This window comes from Amphiprion ocellaris, chromosome 16 (genome assembly GCF_022539595.1).
Source record: "Amphiprion ocellaris isolate individual 3 ecotype Okinawa chromosome 16, ASM2253959v1, whole genome shotgun sequence".
NCBI classification, from domain to species: Eukaryota; Metazoa; Chordata; class Actinopteri; family Pomacentridae; genus Amphiprion; species Amphiprion ocellaris.
This window is the reverse complement of record NC_072781.1, coordinates 26,132,078-26,149,673: the sequence shown is the minus strand read 5'-3', so window position 1 is coordinate 26,149,673 and position 17,596 is coordinate 26,132,078. Positions and strand designations below refer to the sequence as shown.

The following is a 17,596-nucleotide window of genomic DNA, read 5'->3' as shown; positions in this document are numbered from 1 at the left end:
GACAGTCCTCCCATGTCCAATATAGCTGAACCTCTCACAGCAGTGAATCTTCCAAGACAGTGACTCTCAGGGCATCAAAGTTTCATAAATGAGAAAAATAGTTTCCTTTAATTTCAGTTATGTATGTTCTATGCATGTTTATCCTTGTAAAGCCTTTATTGTTGAAGGGAAGTTTGACCTTTATCCCTAAGATCTGTCCAGTAGAACCAAAGTTGTCCATTGCACTCCTCTGTAGCTCTTAGGATTCACTGTGTTGGTGCCTGAACAGCAGCAGAAGAAGCTGTTACTTCAGCATCTAAGTCTAGAAAACAGCTCCCCTTCTCATCACTTATATGTGTCACAACGTAACACCTGAGGAGGAAGTAAAACTTATCCCGTAAGAAACGAAATACTGTTTCTGGTAGTTTCCGTTTCTTATTTCATCCCAGTCATTGAACTGAGACCAGAAATGCTTTATGCAAGTCAGCAGGAGTTTTCTAACCTTTGACTGCCACTTGTAACATGCAGTTGCACAGAGTATACTGTGTGAGCAGATAACAGGTAATCTCGTGCTGTGGATTGTGCTGTCTTTGTTCACGTCTGGTCGCTCTTCACAATGTACCTTAACTCAATTTTTGAAAGTGTTCTAATCCTAAAGCAGTGTGGATGTGAAGGGACCATTTCAAACATTGGAAACTTAAAAGCTCAATTTTAAGTCCCCCAGGAATCAGCATCTAATCATAAACATCTTATTATATTCTCAGTATATCCTATATTATGCATAATATCATATAAACAACATAATACTGTATAAACTGTAGCGCTTGCTAAGGCTAAAAGAAGAATATACAAATATTAGCAAAGACATGCAAGTATGTTTGACAGCACCGCAGGTTTCCTTGAATTTTTTGCTCAGGATGCTGTATATGTGTGCAGATGAACTGAAGAAGAAAGAAAAAAAGAAAAGAACAGCAATAGTTCTTCTTAGATATGTTATTTGTAACATTTTAGAGATGTTTTTTGTATATGTACATTAGTTATTTTTTATGATGGTGAAATAATTAAATTTCCTGCCTTCAGTGATTAGTTTATGGCAGGGGTATTGATGCTTTCTAAGGACACTTAAGTGTGTGTGAGAAAGCTGAACAGAGGGGTGTGGTGTCTGGAGGACACAATGCTGATTGATCCTGACAGCTTTATGAGGCTTTGTGACTACTGAGCAAACAGTGGGGCTTAATGATGTTTACCTAAGTACATTCTGTGAAAGTAGGAGTGTATATGTGATCATATACTGAATGTACATGTGGATGCTTGTGTGTGTGTGTGTGTGTGCGTCTGTGTATGAGATTGAGGGTGAAAGGCACATAGGGGACAGCTATTATCAGCAACAGATACCGCACTGTACTTTGAGGAGTGACATAAAGTACACATATGTGTTCTGAGATAGTGTGCCAACTGAGTGAATATTGTGTAATGCTTGCACACGTGCACACGTGCGCACGCACACACACACACACACACACACACACACACACACACACACACACACACACACACACACACACACACACACACACACACACACGCGCGCGCGCACACACACACTATAATAATGCATTAAAATCAGCAAATAGGATGGCACTGAATGCAAACACATGGGTGTCAGGAGTTCTCCCATTCCCTCTGGGCAAGACAATGACAACACACATACAGACACACACACACACACACGCACGCACACACACACATTCAAGACATCAGAAAGTACATATAGTACAAGGCCAAAGGCTAGGGTGAGGTTGGTGGTGGAGGGCTGAGTTCAATGAGTTCAAGCAACAGTGTAAGGCCTCATTAGAAAAAGCATGTTAAGGAAACGCCCTGCACAGGTCACCATTGACCCCACATGCACACACATACAGAGTTTATGCTGTCTGGGGGAGGGGACTCTGAGCTGGTTGTCTAGACTTGTGAAAACTCTGCCATTTGAAATGATTCAGTAGAAACAGACATTTTCTTAAGAAAGACACATTTAAAAAATAGATAATAAAAATAGTGAGACGAATGTGCAGATAAAAATACCCAGAATCAGTTGGGTGGAGGTAATTACATCCACACACACTCATGCATGCACACTTGAGATAAGTCGAAACACACATTGGAGATAAGCGACAAGTGCCATTATACTTTCATTTTTTTTATTAATTGTTTTTCGATAAAGGGACAAAATGGGTGTGTGAACAGGATTATGCAGACATCTGCCAGAAAACACAGACAGTGGTTTTCCCAATACAACTGAACAGAGACCCCAAACAAGTACAACAGAAATTAAAGAGCTTGGTTTGTCCAATGACCATCGGCCACCATTACAAAAGAAAAAAAAACTAAAATTGTATTATAACCAAAAATAAAAAATAAAATAAAAAGGAACCAAAAATAAGAATCCATTCCATGTCTCTGTTTTGAACAGAGCACATAGGTAATAATAAATAGTAACTCCCATAGTAAAAGATAAAGTTCAAGTTCAAGTTACAACAAACAGCTCTCAGAACAGGAATAGAAAAGGCTGATAACAAAATATTCCGCATTGCCATTTACAAAAAAGTCTCAACTCAAGCAGGCATCTCCACATCCCCCGGGTCATTGTTAAATATGCTTTGCATATGAAAGTATACCCAATCTAAATATAAAGCACCATTTAGTATTTGGCAATGAAAAAACAAAACTGCAAAACATTTAATTTCTTTTTAAATGTATTTAGTTTGACGCTTTTTTTTGTAATCCGTGTACTGCATATGAAGTTTTTTGTTTAATTTTTTCCTCTCTTCTTGATGTTGGAATGTAGTCAGGTGGGAGGGGTGAGAGAGACAGAAGCACACAACAGAACAGGCCGACGTCAGCTTGCATTACTGCATACAAGAATGGCAGCGGTGGGGGGGAGGGAGGGGAAGGAGGTCCGAACCAAAAGCCAAAGAAGATATGTACAACCACCTCTGTGGACAGGAAACAGAGCGGCGGCCATCTGATGGCCTACGACGTCTCCCAGTGCCACATACTTTAGCTGCTTTTTTATGTTTTTTTTCCTTTTATTTCTTTAAACATACAAATAATTCGCACTATATTATCCTGCCAAATTAAAAAAATATACCGTGGCAGCTTGGGATTTTTTTTCCACTACCAAAAAAAGGTATGATAAATACCTTTAGAGAGAACAAGCAACAGTTAAAAATACGAGCCTCAATATAAATACTATAGTGCCTACTCTAAGTGAACATTGAATTCAAATACAATTCTAGAAATACAGAAAAAGTAGACCATAAATGTGTTTAAGCATAGGAACTGACATGAGTGTGCATTTTCCTATATTTTAAGTTCTTTATTATATATTCATATATAATCTTAATCCTTTCCCCAATGCAAATTGTATTTCAACCTGAAGAGCTGTGAAGAGCCAAGGCAAAAAAAACAAAACAAACGAACAAAAAAAAAAAAAAAATACAAAACCATCACAGACTTTTTTTGTTTGTTTTTCATCTTTTTTTTATCATTTCATATATACTGTGATCGGAGTCTTGAACACCACCAAGACGCTGAGGAAAAGAGAAACGACAACAAAACTTAAATACAGTTTCCCCTAAAAGATAGTGAAGTGTTATTTGCAAAAAACGTTTATTTTCATATCTATAATTAAAGGAAGATTTATACAAAAACTGATTCTTGCAGTGTGAGCAACAAGATTTGCGTGTCTGTTGTCTAGACAGCAAGGTCTATAGATTATTTAGGTGTCAGTGATAACAATGATAATATACAGCTCCTTACAGAAAGTGAATGTCATTGTGGCCAGATGGAACAAGAACTGCATCCATTTTGCAACCATGTAGGAGCTTTGGTTACTTATGTAACTCACAGCAAACCATATAATTTACAGACCTTGCTGACAAAGGTGAATTTTCCTCCCAAGCTAAGTGCTGGGGTTTCTAGGGGTAACAAATTGACAAATGGTCGAAGGTGAAATGGCAAGGGTACAGAGGTCAAGGGTCATGTGACTTGAGTTGCTGGCAACAGATTATGTGTCTCATCTTTTACTGCTTTGTAGAATGGGACCCTTGTCATCTGACAGCATTTCCATAAGGTTTCCCCTTCAGCGTAAACTTGTAAACTGGGAAAATTGAAACAGTGCACTTCATGTCCTACAAATGACAGTTTAGCTTTTAGACTCAACCCATGTACCAACATTGCATCAGTGTGGGACAATGCAATGGAGATGTCGGTTTTTACTCTCAGGCGGAGTGACAAGTGCTATAGTATGAACAGCTTGAATGAAACTCAAGGGAAAAAAACTCTCCTTTTGGGTTAAAAAGCAACAGCAAACAAAAAAATGTGCCCTGCATTGGCCTATGCATACTGATCAAAATTATCACATTTTGCTTTTTTAAAGAGCCCTAGAGTACAGATATATTTTTTGCAATTCTTTCTTTTTCTGCAATTTATATTTAATGACCCTGTTTTGATAATAGAAATGTAAAGTGAAAGACATTGCCTCTGATCCCCATAATATGTTTGTAACTTCCAGTTCTATGTAGCTTTCTGTCTGTCTAGCTTGTAGTTATTTCAATGCTCTCAAATAAAGTTAGCCTTACTTGGAGCTCATATATTACTTTATGCATTGTTCCACACACTGACATATTGAAGCAGCGTTGTAAGTTTGTGCTAACGCAGATACATGACACTTCTCAGCCATGCGCCGTATCCCTCAAGTTCAGGATTGTACATTACAGATTACCTTTATCTCAAAAGTACCTCCTTACCAGAAACAAAACTACAAATAATTCAGATATACACAATACTGCTTGTACCATGCTTGCCATGAAATCCTCATATTAAAGATAGCCTATTGAACAGGTAGCTAAATGATGATTAACAAGAACTCACTGATCTTTCATCATGAATTGTCACAGTCCATTTGAGCAGTCAGGTGCTTGATGCAAGGACCTTTACTGGGTGGCTTAAACCTTCTAGCATTATCTAGTGTGACCCCAAACTTATACGAGATAAGATTATGGCCAATGCAGTCTTGAGATATCAAAGGCACTCTTTCATCTTCTACCAAATGATAGTACAAATTGAATTTTTAGCACACCCTTGTCTTTTTGAAAGAAATTTGAAGGCTGTCGTCACTTTGAGTTTAGTTATCAAGCCAATGTATGATTTCTTTAAAAAAAAAACCCTGTGTGAACATGGCATCTTTTTGAAAGATCAGGATAAGTGCATTTCCAGGGTTGTAAGAAGAGGGTCAAGTCAACGACTATTTACTTTCCATGTTACAAAACAAAGCTGTACATGATATGTGTTACAGAATGTATGCAGCATGGATGTATCTTTCTTGTCTTTTCTCTTTTTGAAGAATAAAAAGAAAAAACTGAACAAGAGAAAAACAGCAACACATTTACTCAACAACTAACCAACCAGGGACAAGTTCTTTTCTTTTTTTGATTAGCAAAAACATACTATGCATGCTGACTAATTCTTAAAAATGGAAAAGGAAAACTCAAAAAAGAAAATAGTACACAACATGTAAATTATTGCACAAGAGAAAGGCTCGAAGTTTTGCGTCAATGCAAGAGTATTGCCCCGATACAGATCATGCATTCAATGGGTAATGGAAACGGGGTGTGCTGGTGCAGAGCACATGGTCTTAAGCTTCCACCAGATTGGTGAAAGTGGAGTGTTGGGACAGGGGCAAATCTACAAGGGGCTGGGAATAAACAGGGGACTGATGGCGGACATAGCTGTGGGGAAAAGGTCCCATTGTTCGGCCTTCTACTCTGACTTTATTTCGGTACTCAAAGGACGGTCACTGTGCCATTTTTTCATGTGTTTCTCCAAGGTGCTGTAGACACTGAAGGGCATCTGACAAATTTCACACTTGTACACGTCTTTGCCCACCTGACCGTGGGTCTTCATGTGGCGAGTAAGTTTGGAACTCTGGGCACACGCGTAATTGCACAGCTCACACTTGTACGGTCTCTCCCCTGTATGGCTGCGCCGGTGCACTGTCAGGTTACTGCAGTTCTTGAACACTTTGCCACAGTACTCACAAGTATCACTCCTACGGCCATCCTTGGAGCTGGGCCGCCCAGGACCCCCGAGGTGTGGTGTGCTGCCCCCACTGCCTGTACCACTACGACCCGACATCCCACCGTCCAGTTCCCCCGGAGGGGTCGAGAAACGCAGACTGCCATTCTCTGAAGAATGCTCGGATGATGATGCAAAGGGCGATTGTCTGGAATCTCCAAAGTTCAGAAAAGGGTCCTTGAGTTGCCGGGAGGCGGCATATCCAGCCAGCCACTGGGAGTAGACGTTCTCTGTGTTAGGGATTGTGGGAGTGGGGAGGTCGAATTCCTTTTCCAGTTTGATACGTTTGGAGAAAGGACTGAGGGGACTAGGGCTACCCAGAAGCAGTTTCTTGGAGAGACCAACAGAGGCAGATTCATTAGGGGACGCTCCTCGCCCATTCACTGTTGAGACAGAGCCCTCCTCCACACGATCTGTTTCCAGCACCGAGTCTCCATCACACAGCTCACGATTATGGTGATGGTCTCGGTTAAGATGGTGGTGCAGGTGGTTCTCCTGGGCCATGGCATTTCGTTTGTGTGCGTGTAGAGCTTCACTGAAGTGCTGCATGCTCGCAGCCAGGCCCATCCCCTGCATTACTTCTGGAAGTGAGCGAGGGATGGACGCCTCATCAGCCACTCCTCCCAGTCGACTTCCGATACCACCATTGTTTTCATGCTGACGTGCTGCTTCAAGGTTCAAGCCAAAGTGATAGCTGTTGTTGTTTCTTCTGGCTGCCCTCTCCCCATTTTGCTCTTCCTCCTCTTCTCCCTCTTCTTCCTCCTCCTCCTCTTCTTCTTCTTCTTCCTCTTCCTCCTCTTCTTCCTCCTCTTCTTCCTCCTCCTCTTCCCCATTTTCACGTAGCATGCGGTGATTCTCACTTTTCAGCTTGGCCACCACTGACTTAAGGGCATTGCTTGCACTGCCCATGTGCTCGCTGGTGCCAGGCTCTGGAGATGAGGCTGTTGAGAGACCGTCTTCTGACTTGCCTGTATTTGGCGAAGAGGATTTGTGCATGTGTGTTTTCATGTGGCGTTTTAATTTGCTGGCCTGTGTACAAGCATGATCACACAAGTGACACTTGTACGGCTTCTCTCCTGTGTGGCTGCGCCGATGCACTATTAGATTACTCTGGAACTTGAAGGCCTTGCCGCAAAACTCACAACACTTTGATTTCATCTGGGTAGTGGAGGAGGGAGTTGCCCCTGCTGAAGGTAGGGGGGTAGTAGGAGTGGTCTGAGAACCCACAGGTGACTGCATGGAGCCTGGAAGAGGTGGTGGAGTAGCAAGATATGGAGGTTTGCTGGCCCCTACACCTCCTGCACCTCCACTTCCTCCTCCTGTCTGGAATGGCTGGAGTAAGCGCTGCATGGGGCTGGGCCGGCTAGGGGATAGCGGGGGAGTGGACCCTGAGGTGTTGCCCGCCAGTTCCCTTAGCCGCCTTGAGAAGTCCATTGTTGGAGGAGGATCCAGAGGCAGAGGAGGATTGAGGCGCAGCACCCTATCAAAGGCACTCGGGTGGTGGGCTGCCAGCGCCAGCTCCTCTGGGCTCAGATGGTGGGGGTCCAGGTGGTTCCTTGGAGGGGGGCTGAAGAGGGGTGGTGTTGGAGGAAAACGCTGGTGATGGCCCCCACCAGCAATGCCACCAGCGCCAACACCACCTCCTGCTCCGACACTGTCCCTTCCACCTGAGCCCGAGCCAGGGATGCGGAGGAGGTTGAAGGGGCTTGCATCGGGAGGCAGATGGAGGCCATGAAGGGGAGGCTGAGAGGGGCAGTCTGCGCCTCCACCAAGGGAGGAAGGCCCACCCATGCGTGGGGTGAGAGGACTGCCATGTTCACTTTCCAGATAGATACGGAAGCCGTGGGTGTTCTGAGCATGCTGCAGCAAGAACCAGGCGCTGCCATACGACTGCTTGCATGTAGTGCAGGTGTAGGTGGTGGGCTCCTCCTTACCTGTTGAGACAGAGAAAATAGAATTGGGTTAGGAACAACAATAACTAGCAAATCTATCCAACGCCTTTAACAGCATTCGCACTTTATATTATGTATTACTGGGTAAAACAAGTTAGTTGGTGTCTGGAATTCTATGAAACATTTCAGTTTTCATTGAAGAAAACCAAAGGATTTTCAAATGATGCAGTGCTGTTCATTGGGGAAACATTAACACAGTTGTACATGAACAGCGCTGTGTACAGCATTAAATAAATGAAGAACAACTCTGTTCGACTGAGCTGAACCAATCTTTTATTTGCACCGTAGGCCTAACTGTTACAGCTTTTAAAAGTGGTCGGCACATGGTGTTGAGGGCTTTGCAAGCACAACAGTAGCTCTTATTGAGGTCATGCCCCACATGGGTAGCATGTGAGAAGTAGTGTGTGTGCGTATCTCTTTTTCTCCCAGACTGCTCTGGGACATAATTTGTCCCTTTAGACTGACTGTGAGTCCTCCATTGTCAGCAGGAGAACAAAGAAACAGGGCTATCCCAGCGGACTACCACTTCCCACTGATCTACCAAAACATAAGCTCGCTGACAAATACACATACACACACAGACAAACACACAGGAGACAACAGAGAAGAATCCTTCAAACCTTTAAATTACTCCTTCCTTTTGTATTTTGACAACAGAAGCATAAAGCTCAAATGTATGCAAGTTGTATTAATACAAACTGTATTCTAGAGTCATATCCTCTTATGTCCTGCCCACACTTCAACAAACGCCTATCACCCCACAGACAAATGCACATACACGCTCGTTCACACACAGATCAGACAACCTGAGCTGCCCGAGGAAGGTAAAACAGTAGGAGTGTAAAAACATTTAGGCTCCAGCTGGAGAGGAAAAATAACTCTTTCAGTCTGCCTCAAAGCTTCTTCCCTTAGTGAAGCATGCAGAGTCACTTTGAGATGGCGATGAGAGCAACATTTAAAACAATAATTGCCTTTGAATGGCCTCGGCGACAATGACCTGTGGTGGGACCCGCAATGCATGTATAATCTCATTAGAGGCCCGAACGGACGGCCATCAGCTCGTTTACAAGATTAGATGGCAAACGAACCCCCATCGCTGCCATTCAGACCCTGCCACTATTAAGCACTGTGCAGTGTGGGTGCATTTGACAAAGTGAACGAACAGAGATGCACATGTAGACACTAACACACAATCTAAGGCATAAATAAGCAGCTGTACACATTTAAAAAAGCATATTTTAAAATACTTATGTACAAATGTTCCTGTGAAAGAAGGTCACTCTGGAATTTTCATACACAAGTTGGTATTTTGTCAATTTGCTCCACAGAATAAATCTTTGGCTGAGAAACTGATCATTCAGTATGTTACATACACAATAAATGTTACAGCAAGTTGTCAGGAGGGCTGAAATACTGGCAGGCAGCTGTAATACGGCTTAAATTAACCCTTATACTTTTGTATTTTTGCACCTTGCACTACCAAAATTTGTCTACCAAAATACAGCATTGAATGTAATTTCAAGCTTTATCTTTTATTTCCAAGCAGAAATACAGTTATTTATGGAATAACAACCCCAACTGCAACAAAAATAAAAGTGTGAAAAAGTTGTAGCACATGAACTGAAACATGTTGCAATATTATTGCTAAAACAAATGGGTGTCGTTCTCGGGGTCGTGATATTGATGCTAATTATCTCCGATGATTTTTTGGTTAAAAGCTATTTTGCTGCATCGTGTCGTGGACAATAAATTACAAAACAACCCATTAATATGTAAACAGGTTAGGTGGGCTGTAAAAATACACACAAAATTGGGACGTATCACCTGCTAATTACTGGCAGAACAAATATGACAAATTAACAGTGATACTAAAAGGATGTCATGGTTTACATGGAAGCTTTTATACATCAGCAGACTGCAATTTACCTCTAATAGCCAGAAAGAGAGAATCACAGAGGTTGAAGTGAAAAAACTGCTTCAACAAATATCCACAAAGACAAAATGTGTGTGTGTGTGCACGCTTGTTAGTTTATTTAAGAGGTGTAATTTCCCACACGCTATGCGACTTGCAGTGATTTAAATTGACAAAAAACATGCTTTTATTCACAAAGATGACAATGAAGCGTGAAACAATAGTGTGCTGCCGTAAAGTAGACGTGATTGTGTTAAAGTATACGTATACGGGGGTCCTGTCTGTTGGTGCGTTTCAGCGTCTGGTAGAAGATTCTGCATCTTCCTTCATTTTCCTCTCCTCTCTGTACACACAAACACACATCCCGTATGACCAACCGTTTGGAAAGGCAGCTAAATTATGGATCATTAAAATCGGCACAAATTACCACTAATTGTACGCACCTGCAGCGGATCTAACCTGTGAATATCATTTGCATTATCAGGACCAGGGAGGCTTCATTTATTTATTCATCTTTTTTTCCTCCGGTTGATCGGCTCTAATCCTGGACACTGACAGTGCTGACAATAACACGTTTTCCACTTTTGGTTGAATCAGAAAACAGCTCGTTTATCCCGCAGTCATTTTCTCTGTTGATCAGATACTATATGATGTGGAATTTGGCTTTTATTTATTTGCTTTAAATTAAGCAGTCATGTTCCCAAACAATAATTCTGAACACTGAAGCTAACGTGCCAACGTGACATCTGAATTCTCATACAAACAAATGAAACAGAAACTTTCTGGGCGACACAGGGTCTAACACAATGTCAACAACAGGCTTAACAGTAATAGCTGCCCAGCTTTTCTTTGGAAGCTGTTTTTCTCATGCAGTATTTCATTTATGACAGAGGACATCATTTTACCATGTATTGAAAGTCAAAATGAAATTGTGGCAATCACTCCATTATTCAAAATATAGCTGCTCCTATGGAAGAAGTCCAGATAAGGATAATATTCTTCTCCTCTGCTAAGAAAATAGTTAGAAAATGTTTTGTATGAAAAGCAATATTGGAATTTCACAGCAGCATTCTAAGATGCATATCATTCATTCCAGCGATTCTCAGCCTGGAATTAGGACCCTCACGAATAGTTTGAAATTAAATCTGACCAAAAAACAGATCTCTACGACATTAAAGTATATTTGATTTTTCATACTTTTCATCTAACATGTGTTTTATCATCTATTGACTTACTGGATTGTCAGTCTCACGTCCAAATGTTCAGGAACCACTGCACTTCTGAGTTTGCAAGAAAAAACATGTTAATTCTAAATATGAGATTGTGCTGACTCTGAAACTGGACTCCTTGAAAATTCCCTGGAAACTGCATAAATACATGGTGATTCGGGCATTTAGGGATGAAAAAGTAAGGGGCTGACTGAGGCTGCAGATTTTTGTGCTGTGTCCCGGATCGGTGTATATCTACGTCACCTAGGAAGACACTGTCAATTAATGAAAATGGGGACTGTGATGCTGCGTAGTATTGTATAATGTCGACAGCACTATTATTACACGGACTGAAATAAGCATTTTAGGATTTCAGACAAAGATGTGGTCAAAATATTAAGCAAAACAAGTGCAAGGCACAGTGGTGTAACTCTTAAGCTAATACGTTCCTTTTTGACTCGTAGCTCAGACTTGTCTGCGCGCTGATTGAAACTGTAAGGTTAATGGATTTTAGAGTAGGCGACCGCTCCACTCTGTCTCCCTGTAATATACTCCCATCAGCCACTTCATTAGGCAAACTCTCCACCACTCCAAGGTAGAAAAATGAAGTGAGAAAGCAGAATGGAGAACAGGAGATGAAGACAGATAGAGCCAGACAAAGAGAAAGAAAGAGATGAGATAGAAGTAATCCCTCTGGTTTAAGTTTAGATAGAGGTGACAAATACCTCCTACAACTTTAGAGTTTGGATACAGCAGGTATATGGAGAGACGGAGAAAGAGGGAGGAAAGGAGAGAGGACAGGTGGGGGTAAATAATACCATCCGGTTCTTTAGCTGGAGTAAATGTCAAAGCTGTGCAGCCACTAGTGAGACTCCAGAGAACACACACACGCACAGCTTCAGAAATGTCCTAACACTCAATAGCAGCCATGCTACAGTGACAAGCACAGGCATTAAGCCCTATTAAGCCAAGGGCATTGCCTGGACACTTATGTGGTGCTAGATGGGAGAGGGAGGCAGTATGGGAGCTTGGCTCATGTTTCACGACTCCTTTGTGTGTGAGAGAGAGTGTGAGTGTGCAAGTTCCCCTGGCTCTATCCATCCCTCTCAAAAGGAAGTGTAGCACTCTGATCCAATGGCTGTCCAAGGAGCTGAAACACAGCCAGTGCACCAAACTGTGGAGACACACTGTACATCCAAAAAAAGGCATTCATTAAGGCCAAAATGCACTGGAAGCATCAAACACATTTTACAATGAATGGCTAAATCAGAAAGTTTTTATTATATTTTATTTAACTATGTATCTTTTTACATTTATTTTTGCCATAATGAACAATGTTTCCCTTTATTTCATAATTTCTTATGTGTCTTTTTTTTCTTCCTTTCTTTCCAGTCACAGTGACAAATTCCAGTGGAATTATGGATTTAGTTAATTAACACCTTAAACGTGTTGGCTTACCGGTGTTGTTCTATACAGAGAACTATGAACAGAAAGAACAACGGTGGAGGCTACAGCATTTGCCACCGTTAAAACACATTATGAAATGCCAGCATTTAGATGCATGTAGCTCTGTTCCACAGGTCACACTGGCACAACTGCGTGGTGAGATACACCTCAAAATGCTATGGATTGGCTCTTTTTCACATAGTCTAAAAAAAGTAACTTTGTCCTGGAAACTGAGACAAATTAACGTTATCTCTGTTCAGGTTGCATATTTGTGTTCGTGCAGACTGTACTATGCGGAGCACTTAAAGAGAGCATCTTTGAGATGGCAGCACATTTACACTGGACAAACCTTTCTAATGAATTCTAATGTCAGCCTGTATAGCTGTCTGTTCTCCAGCCAGTCATTCCGTCCTGTAAATTAGCTGGACTGCCACCATTACATTCCTCTCCAACCAGCTGGGAAACAGAAATGGATGCCAGGTCTTGGCTACCAGCTAAGACAGACCTACAACTATCTTACTGGCCTTACATGAATTACATCCATCTCTACATTCTGAATGTGTTCCCCTTTATTCTCCATTTCTTATTATAATTTATCTCTTCAGCTTTCTTCCTCCTTCTCTGTCTCTTGTCTTCCATCCTACTTTTTTTCTCATACTATATAGGACTCTCCTTTACAGGCTTCCCTCCTACCTCCTCCTCCATCCTCCATCCTCTCCCCCTCTCTTTCCACCCACCGGTAATTCTCTGGTGGTGTCCTTGGCAGGGTCCACCTCTGGGTGAGATGATAGTAATTGAGGTAATGGAACATCGCTAAAACAGGATTAGGTACGCATACTGGGAGTGAGGGACAATGTCCCTTAATACAATTTGGGATTTCTATCTGAGCCTCAGGCTTTCAGGATCTGCTGCTTATATTTACATCTGGGCATCGCTGCTCACCCCTGATCACCCCCTGCTTTACTTTAAAGGGATACCTGGACATTTCCTAATAACTTTGGTTCTTTTATTATTCCTCACCAGGCTTGCTTGTAAAGTAAGGAGAGTTCTGTTTATTTCTTGGTGATAATTATATTTTAGTTGTTTTTTTTAAAAAAAATTCTTGTCCATAAATGAAGTGTATGCAAAAGCAAGTGGGAATAATCAATTTGTAGCAAACAGATAAAAGTTAAGTCGGTATTGACTGGAGAAGAATAATAACAACTAAAAGCAAATGCAGTGTCATTTTGCTGTTGTTGTTTATTTAAATGTTGTGGCAAAAAGAGGATAGAAATCTTTTTTGTAATGCTCCTTTAAAAGACAAGAATGACATCTAACAGAATGTAATTAGTTGCTTACATTACTAGAATCATATGAGCTGACATTACTCATTGAACTCAATGAGAAATACTTATTATAACCACTGAACCTTACAATTAAAGGTCAAATACAATGGTTTTCTCTATATGCTTGGTCAAAATACTAAATGAAGTCCCACTGAGATTGTTATCCTGTTCCTTTAAAACAGGCAGATTACTGTGGGCAATCGATGTCATATACTGCATCAACACGTACATACGTGTAATTACGAAGGGGAAATGAGTGAAATTATATGAACGCAATTACTGTATTTGTGTGATAATGAGCTCTGTTCACCTTTGCCCTCACACTACGTCTGTTCTAATCCACGTGCACTTTCAGTGACACATACTGTATAACTGCTGGCTGATCAGCACTCAGACACTCACAACTCATGACTCCCACAATACATCTGTACTGTAACTGATACACTGCCCTACTTAAATAAAAACTCTTTTGTGACTCTGGAACCAAACCATAGCAGAGAAAATGATTTTCGAATGGCTTCGGCAAGACATGGACATTATCGATTCCTCTGCCTCCCTCCCCCCCATCATGCATCGCTAAAGTGCAACAGTTGTGGCTTGCTGCTTCTTAAAGTCTGTAATACATCCCAAATGCACTTAACCGTATTACTGTTGTCATGTGAAACTCTTGTTTCCCTAATTATGGCTCTTTTTATGTTTTAATTTTAGAATTGCATGTTCTTGTTTGAGCTGCGGACAGTCAATCACCCTTGGGCTTTTAATGAAACCATTTCAAAACCACGTGCGTTAAAGTCAAAAATGCAAGGTGGTCAAGTTAAAAACGAAGCTTTTATGAAATCCAGGAGAACAACAAAAATGCTGGTATTGTTGCATGTGTGAGTGGCATTCTATTACATTCCCCCAAAATTCCTCTAATTGCTATTTTGGCATCATAACGTGTCACAGCAATGCAGTTAAATCCTGCAGCAACTTCCTATGCGGTTGCCACACAATCCTCCTCACCCCCAATTATTTCCCCCTCTATGCTCAAGCTTTCTTACTAACTGGACAGCAAACAATTGGAATGCAAACAGTGGCAGCTGGTGTCCTGTCCGCTACTGAGGGAGCGATGCAGTCAAATAACAACATGACTGAAATTGCTCAAAAAGGCAGCGCTCTGCTTGGAAGGAAATCAGTTTCTATTACTGGCTGTGAGTTGCTGGCTAGATCAAAGCAACTTCCTCAAACACTGCCATTACAAGAAGAGTATGCTAGTCCTGATGCAAAGAATAGTTGTGTAAGAGGGGGTGGACACAACAATAACTGCCTTACAATATATGAATAAGGAGAAGGGATCAGCATCCCTCGTTTTGCAGTCACACCACATTCTGAACTGTTTGTTCCCTCGGGAAGGATTGAAGGACTTTAGAACCATTCAGAGGTGTTTGTTTCTGCTGGCCAGGGAGGCCTTTGGCCTCATCTAATTTATTTATTTATTTATTTTTTTGAAAACAAACAACATACAGGTAATCAGGGGGTTCAGCACAGCATTGCTTTGACCTCATTTTGGTGTTCATGAAAGCGTATGTCACTTCTCGTGTAAAATCAAGGACAACACCAAGAATGCTTTCAGAACTGAAGACTGCATGACTAAATGCCTCAAAACTACGGATACTCAAGGTGTATAGACACAGAAGTCGCAGGGTTCTTGGAAACAGAACAAGGAGGCGAAGGAATGTAGCAAGGCAAGATTTTCAAGCTGCTTTGAAAGTGGCCATTTGGAACAGCTATAGAAAATTTTGCCTTTAGACATTCTCTAACAATACTTCAGTACGTTCTTGTTTGTTGCCTACTGAACAATCGGAATGCACTTCCACCTGCAAGAAGAAATGATTCATGGCCTTCCTCACCTTTTGTTCGGTTGCTACGAATCATCAAATATGCTTAGATGCATGCTAGTATTCTTTTGTCTTGCTTTAATCAGATTTAGAAAATTATGTTTACAAGTAACATGAAATAATCTAGTTATTCATCATCATCCAGGATTGTGATCAAGAATCATATCTTTGTGGTGATTCTGTTTTTATGCTATTGTTTTTTTTAACTGTCTTGATCATGGTTTCATTTAACACTTCTGAAAGACTTGTATTCTTTATGTTTATCACTCATCTTGACTGAAGATAAAAATCCGTCTATCATTTGAATTAGTGGTGTCAACGCTGCACATTGAATTAGCTTGTAGATCTACTGCTTTATGATTGAATCAGTGGTGTAATGTTCCTAAGCTTAAACACGTAAACAGGATATTCAAAAACACATTCACACCTATTGGAAAGTGCAAGACCCTAATGTATCTGAGAACATATTGGGATTGTCAATATAAAACCAGAGGACTATTAGCTTTGCAGTAAAGACAGAACTTCTGGAAATGGCAAAAAAAAACTTCTTTTTATCTTAAAAAAAAAAAGCAGTTTGATGGGCAATGAAGTTGTCAGATTTATAGATATCTAATCAAGGTGAAGATCAAAAATACTGTCAGTGGCAAAAACCAATAAACTGAACTTAAAATAGCCCCCGACAACTTTTGCAAATAGAAATCTCCAGGCCTGACAGTAACGATCTGGTATTTTTATGGAACAAAGAACTACGAAGGTGTTTGAATTACCGAAAACAACAATGAATTATTGACCCTGTCTGATTACATGCTGTGTGTGTGTGTGTGTGTGTGTGTGTGTGTGTGTGTGTGTGTGTGTGTGTGTGTGTGTGTGTGTGTGTGTGTGTGTGTGTGTGTGTGTGTGTGTGTGCGTGCGTGTGCGTGTGTGTGACAGTTTGGTCCCGCTAAACAGCTATACAGTCTAGGCGGATGAGCAAAAATATCAATACCGTCTGTCCCTATCTGGGTGGGTGTGTGTGTGTGTGTGTTGGATATATCAATACCTTCTGTCTCTGTGTTTGGAACCCCTGCTGGGCTACAGACTGTGCTATCTGCAACTCTCTCACCAGTCTACTTTTGTGTGTGTGTGTGTGTGTGTGTCCATCCAACGGCCCATTATAGCTGCCATGTGACAAAGTTTCCTTTTCTCTGTCTTTGTGGCACACACAAACACACACCCTCACACACACACACACACACACACACACACACACACACACACACAGTAATGTATCTCGTAAAGTCTGTTCTAATGACACAGCCAGGGCCCTTAAACTGTGTTTATAAATGTAATTAAATGGACCGGCCTTTGTAGAAGCATCCAAGCACACTGTAGCACTGATGCAGTGTGTGTGTGAGTGAGTGTGTGTGTCCATTTGGAAGACCGGTACTCATGATGGCAGGGACAGCCTCCACTTAACCCTAAACCACCATGGTGAAATTACAGAGCATCCAAATTACAGCACTTATGAGTGAGTGAGAGAGAGAGAGAGAGACTCTTTGCAAGAGGAAACCTGGTCGTGATACACACACAGACAGACAGACACACACACACATACACACACACAAAATACTCTGTGACTCAGCGTGAGGACTTCTACTTAAAACCCAGAATGCAGAAATGTTTCAACTCCTTTCAACTTCTAATCTTTTGCAGATTTCTGACCTTAAGCAGATTTTATGTGGTCATTTCAGGTTGACTATGAAGGAACTGTAGCTGCAGGGCTCAT

At 41.3% G+C, this 17,596-nt stretch overlaps 1 protein-coding gene across 1 annotated transcript in view; it reads right to left on the bottom strand.

The window, feature by feature from the left end:
* Positions 1-2,152: 2,152 nt before the first annotated feature.
* bcl11aa (BCL11 transcription factor A a) overlaps positions 2,153-17,596 on the bottom strand; it is a 55,172-nt gene continuing 39,728 nt past the window's right edge. The window contains exon 3 of the mRNA XM_055018506.1: positions 2,153-8,045. Coding sequence (XP_054874481.1) covers positions 5,797-8,045 — 2,249 coding nt within the window. The 3' untranslated portion in view covers positions 2,153-5,796. The remainder of the gene's footprint in view (positions 8,046-17,596) is intronic.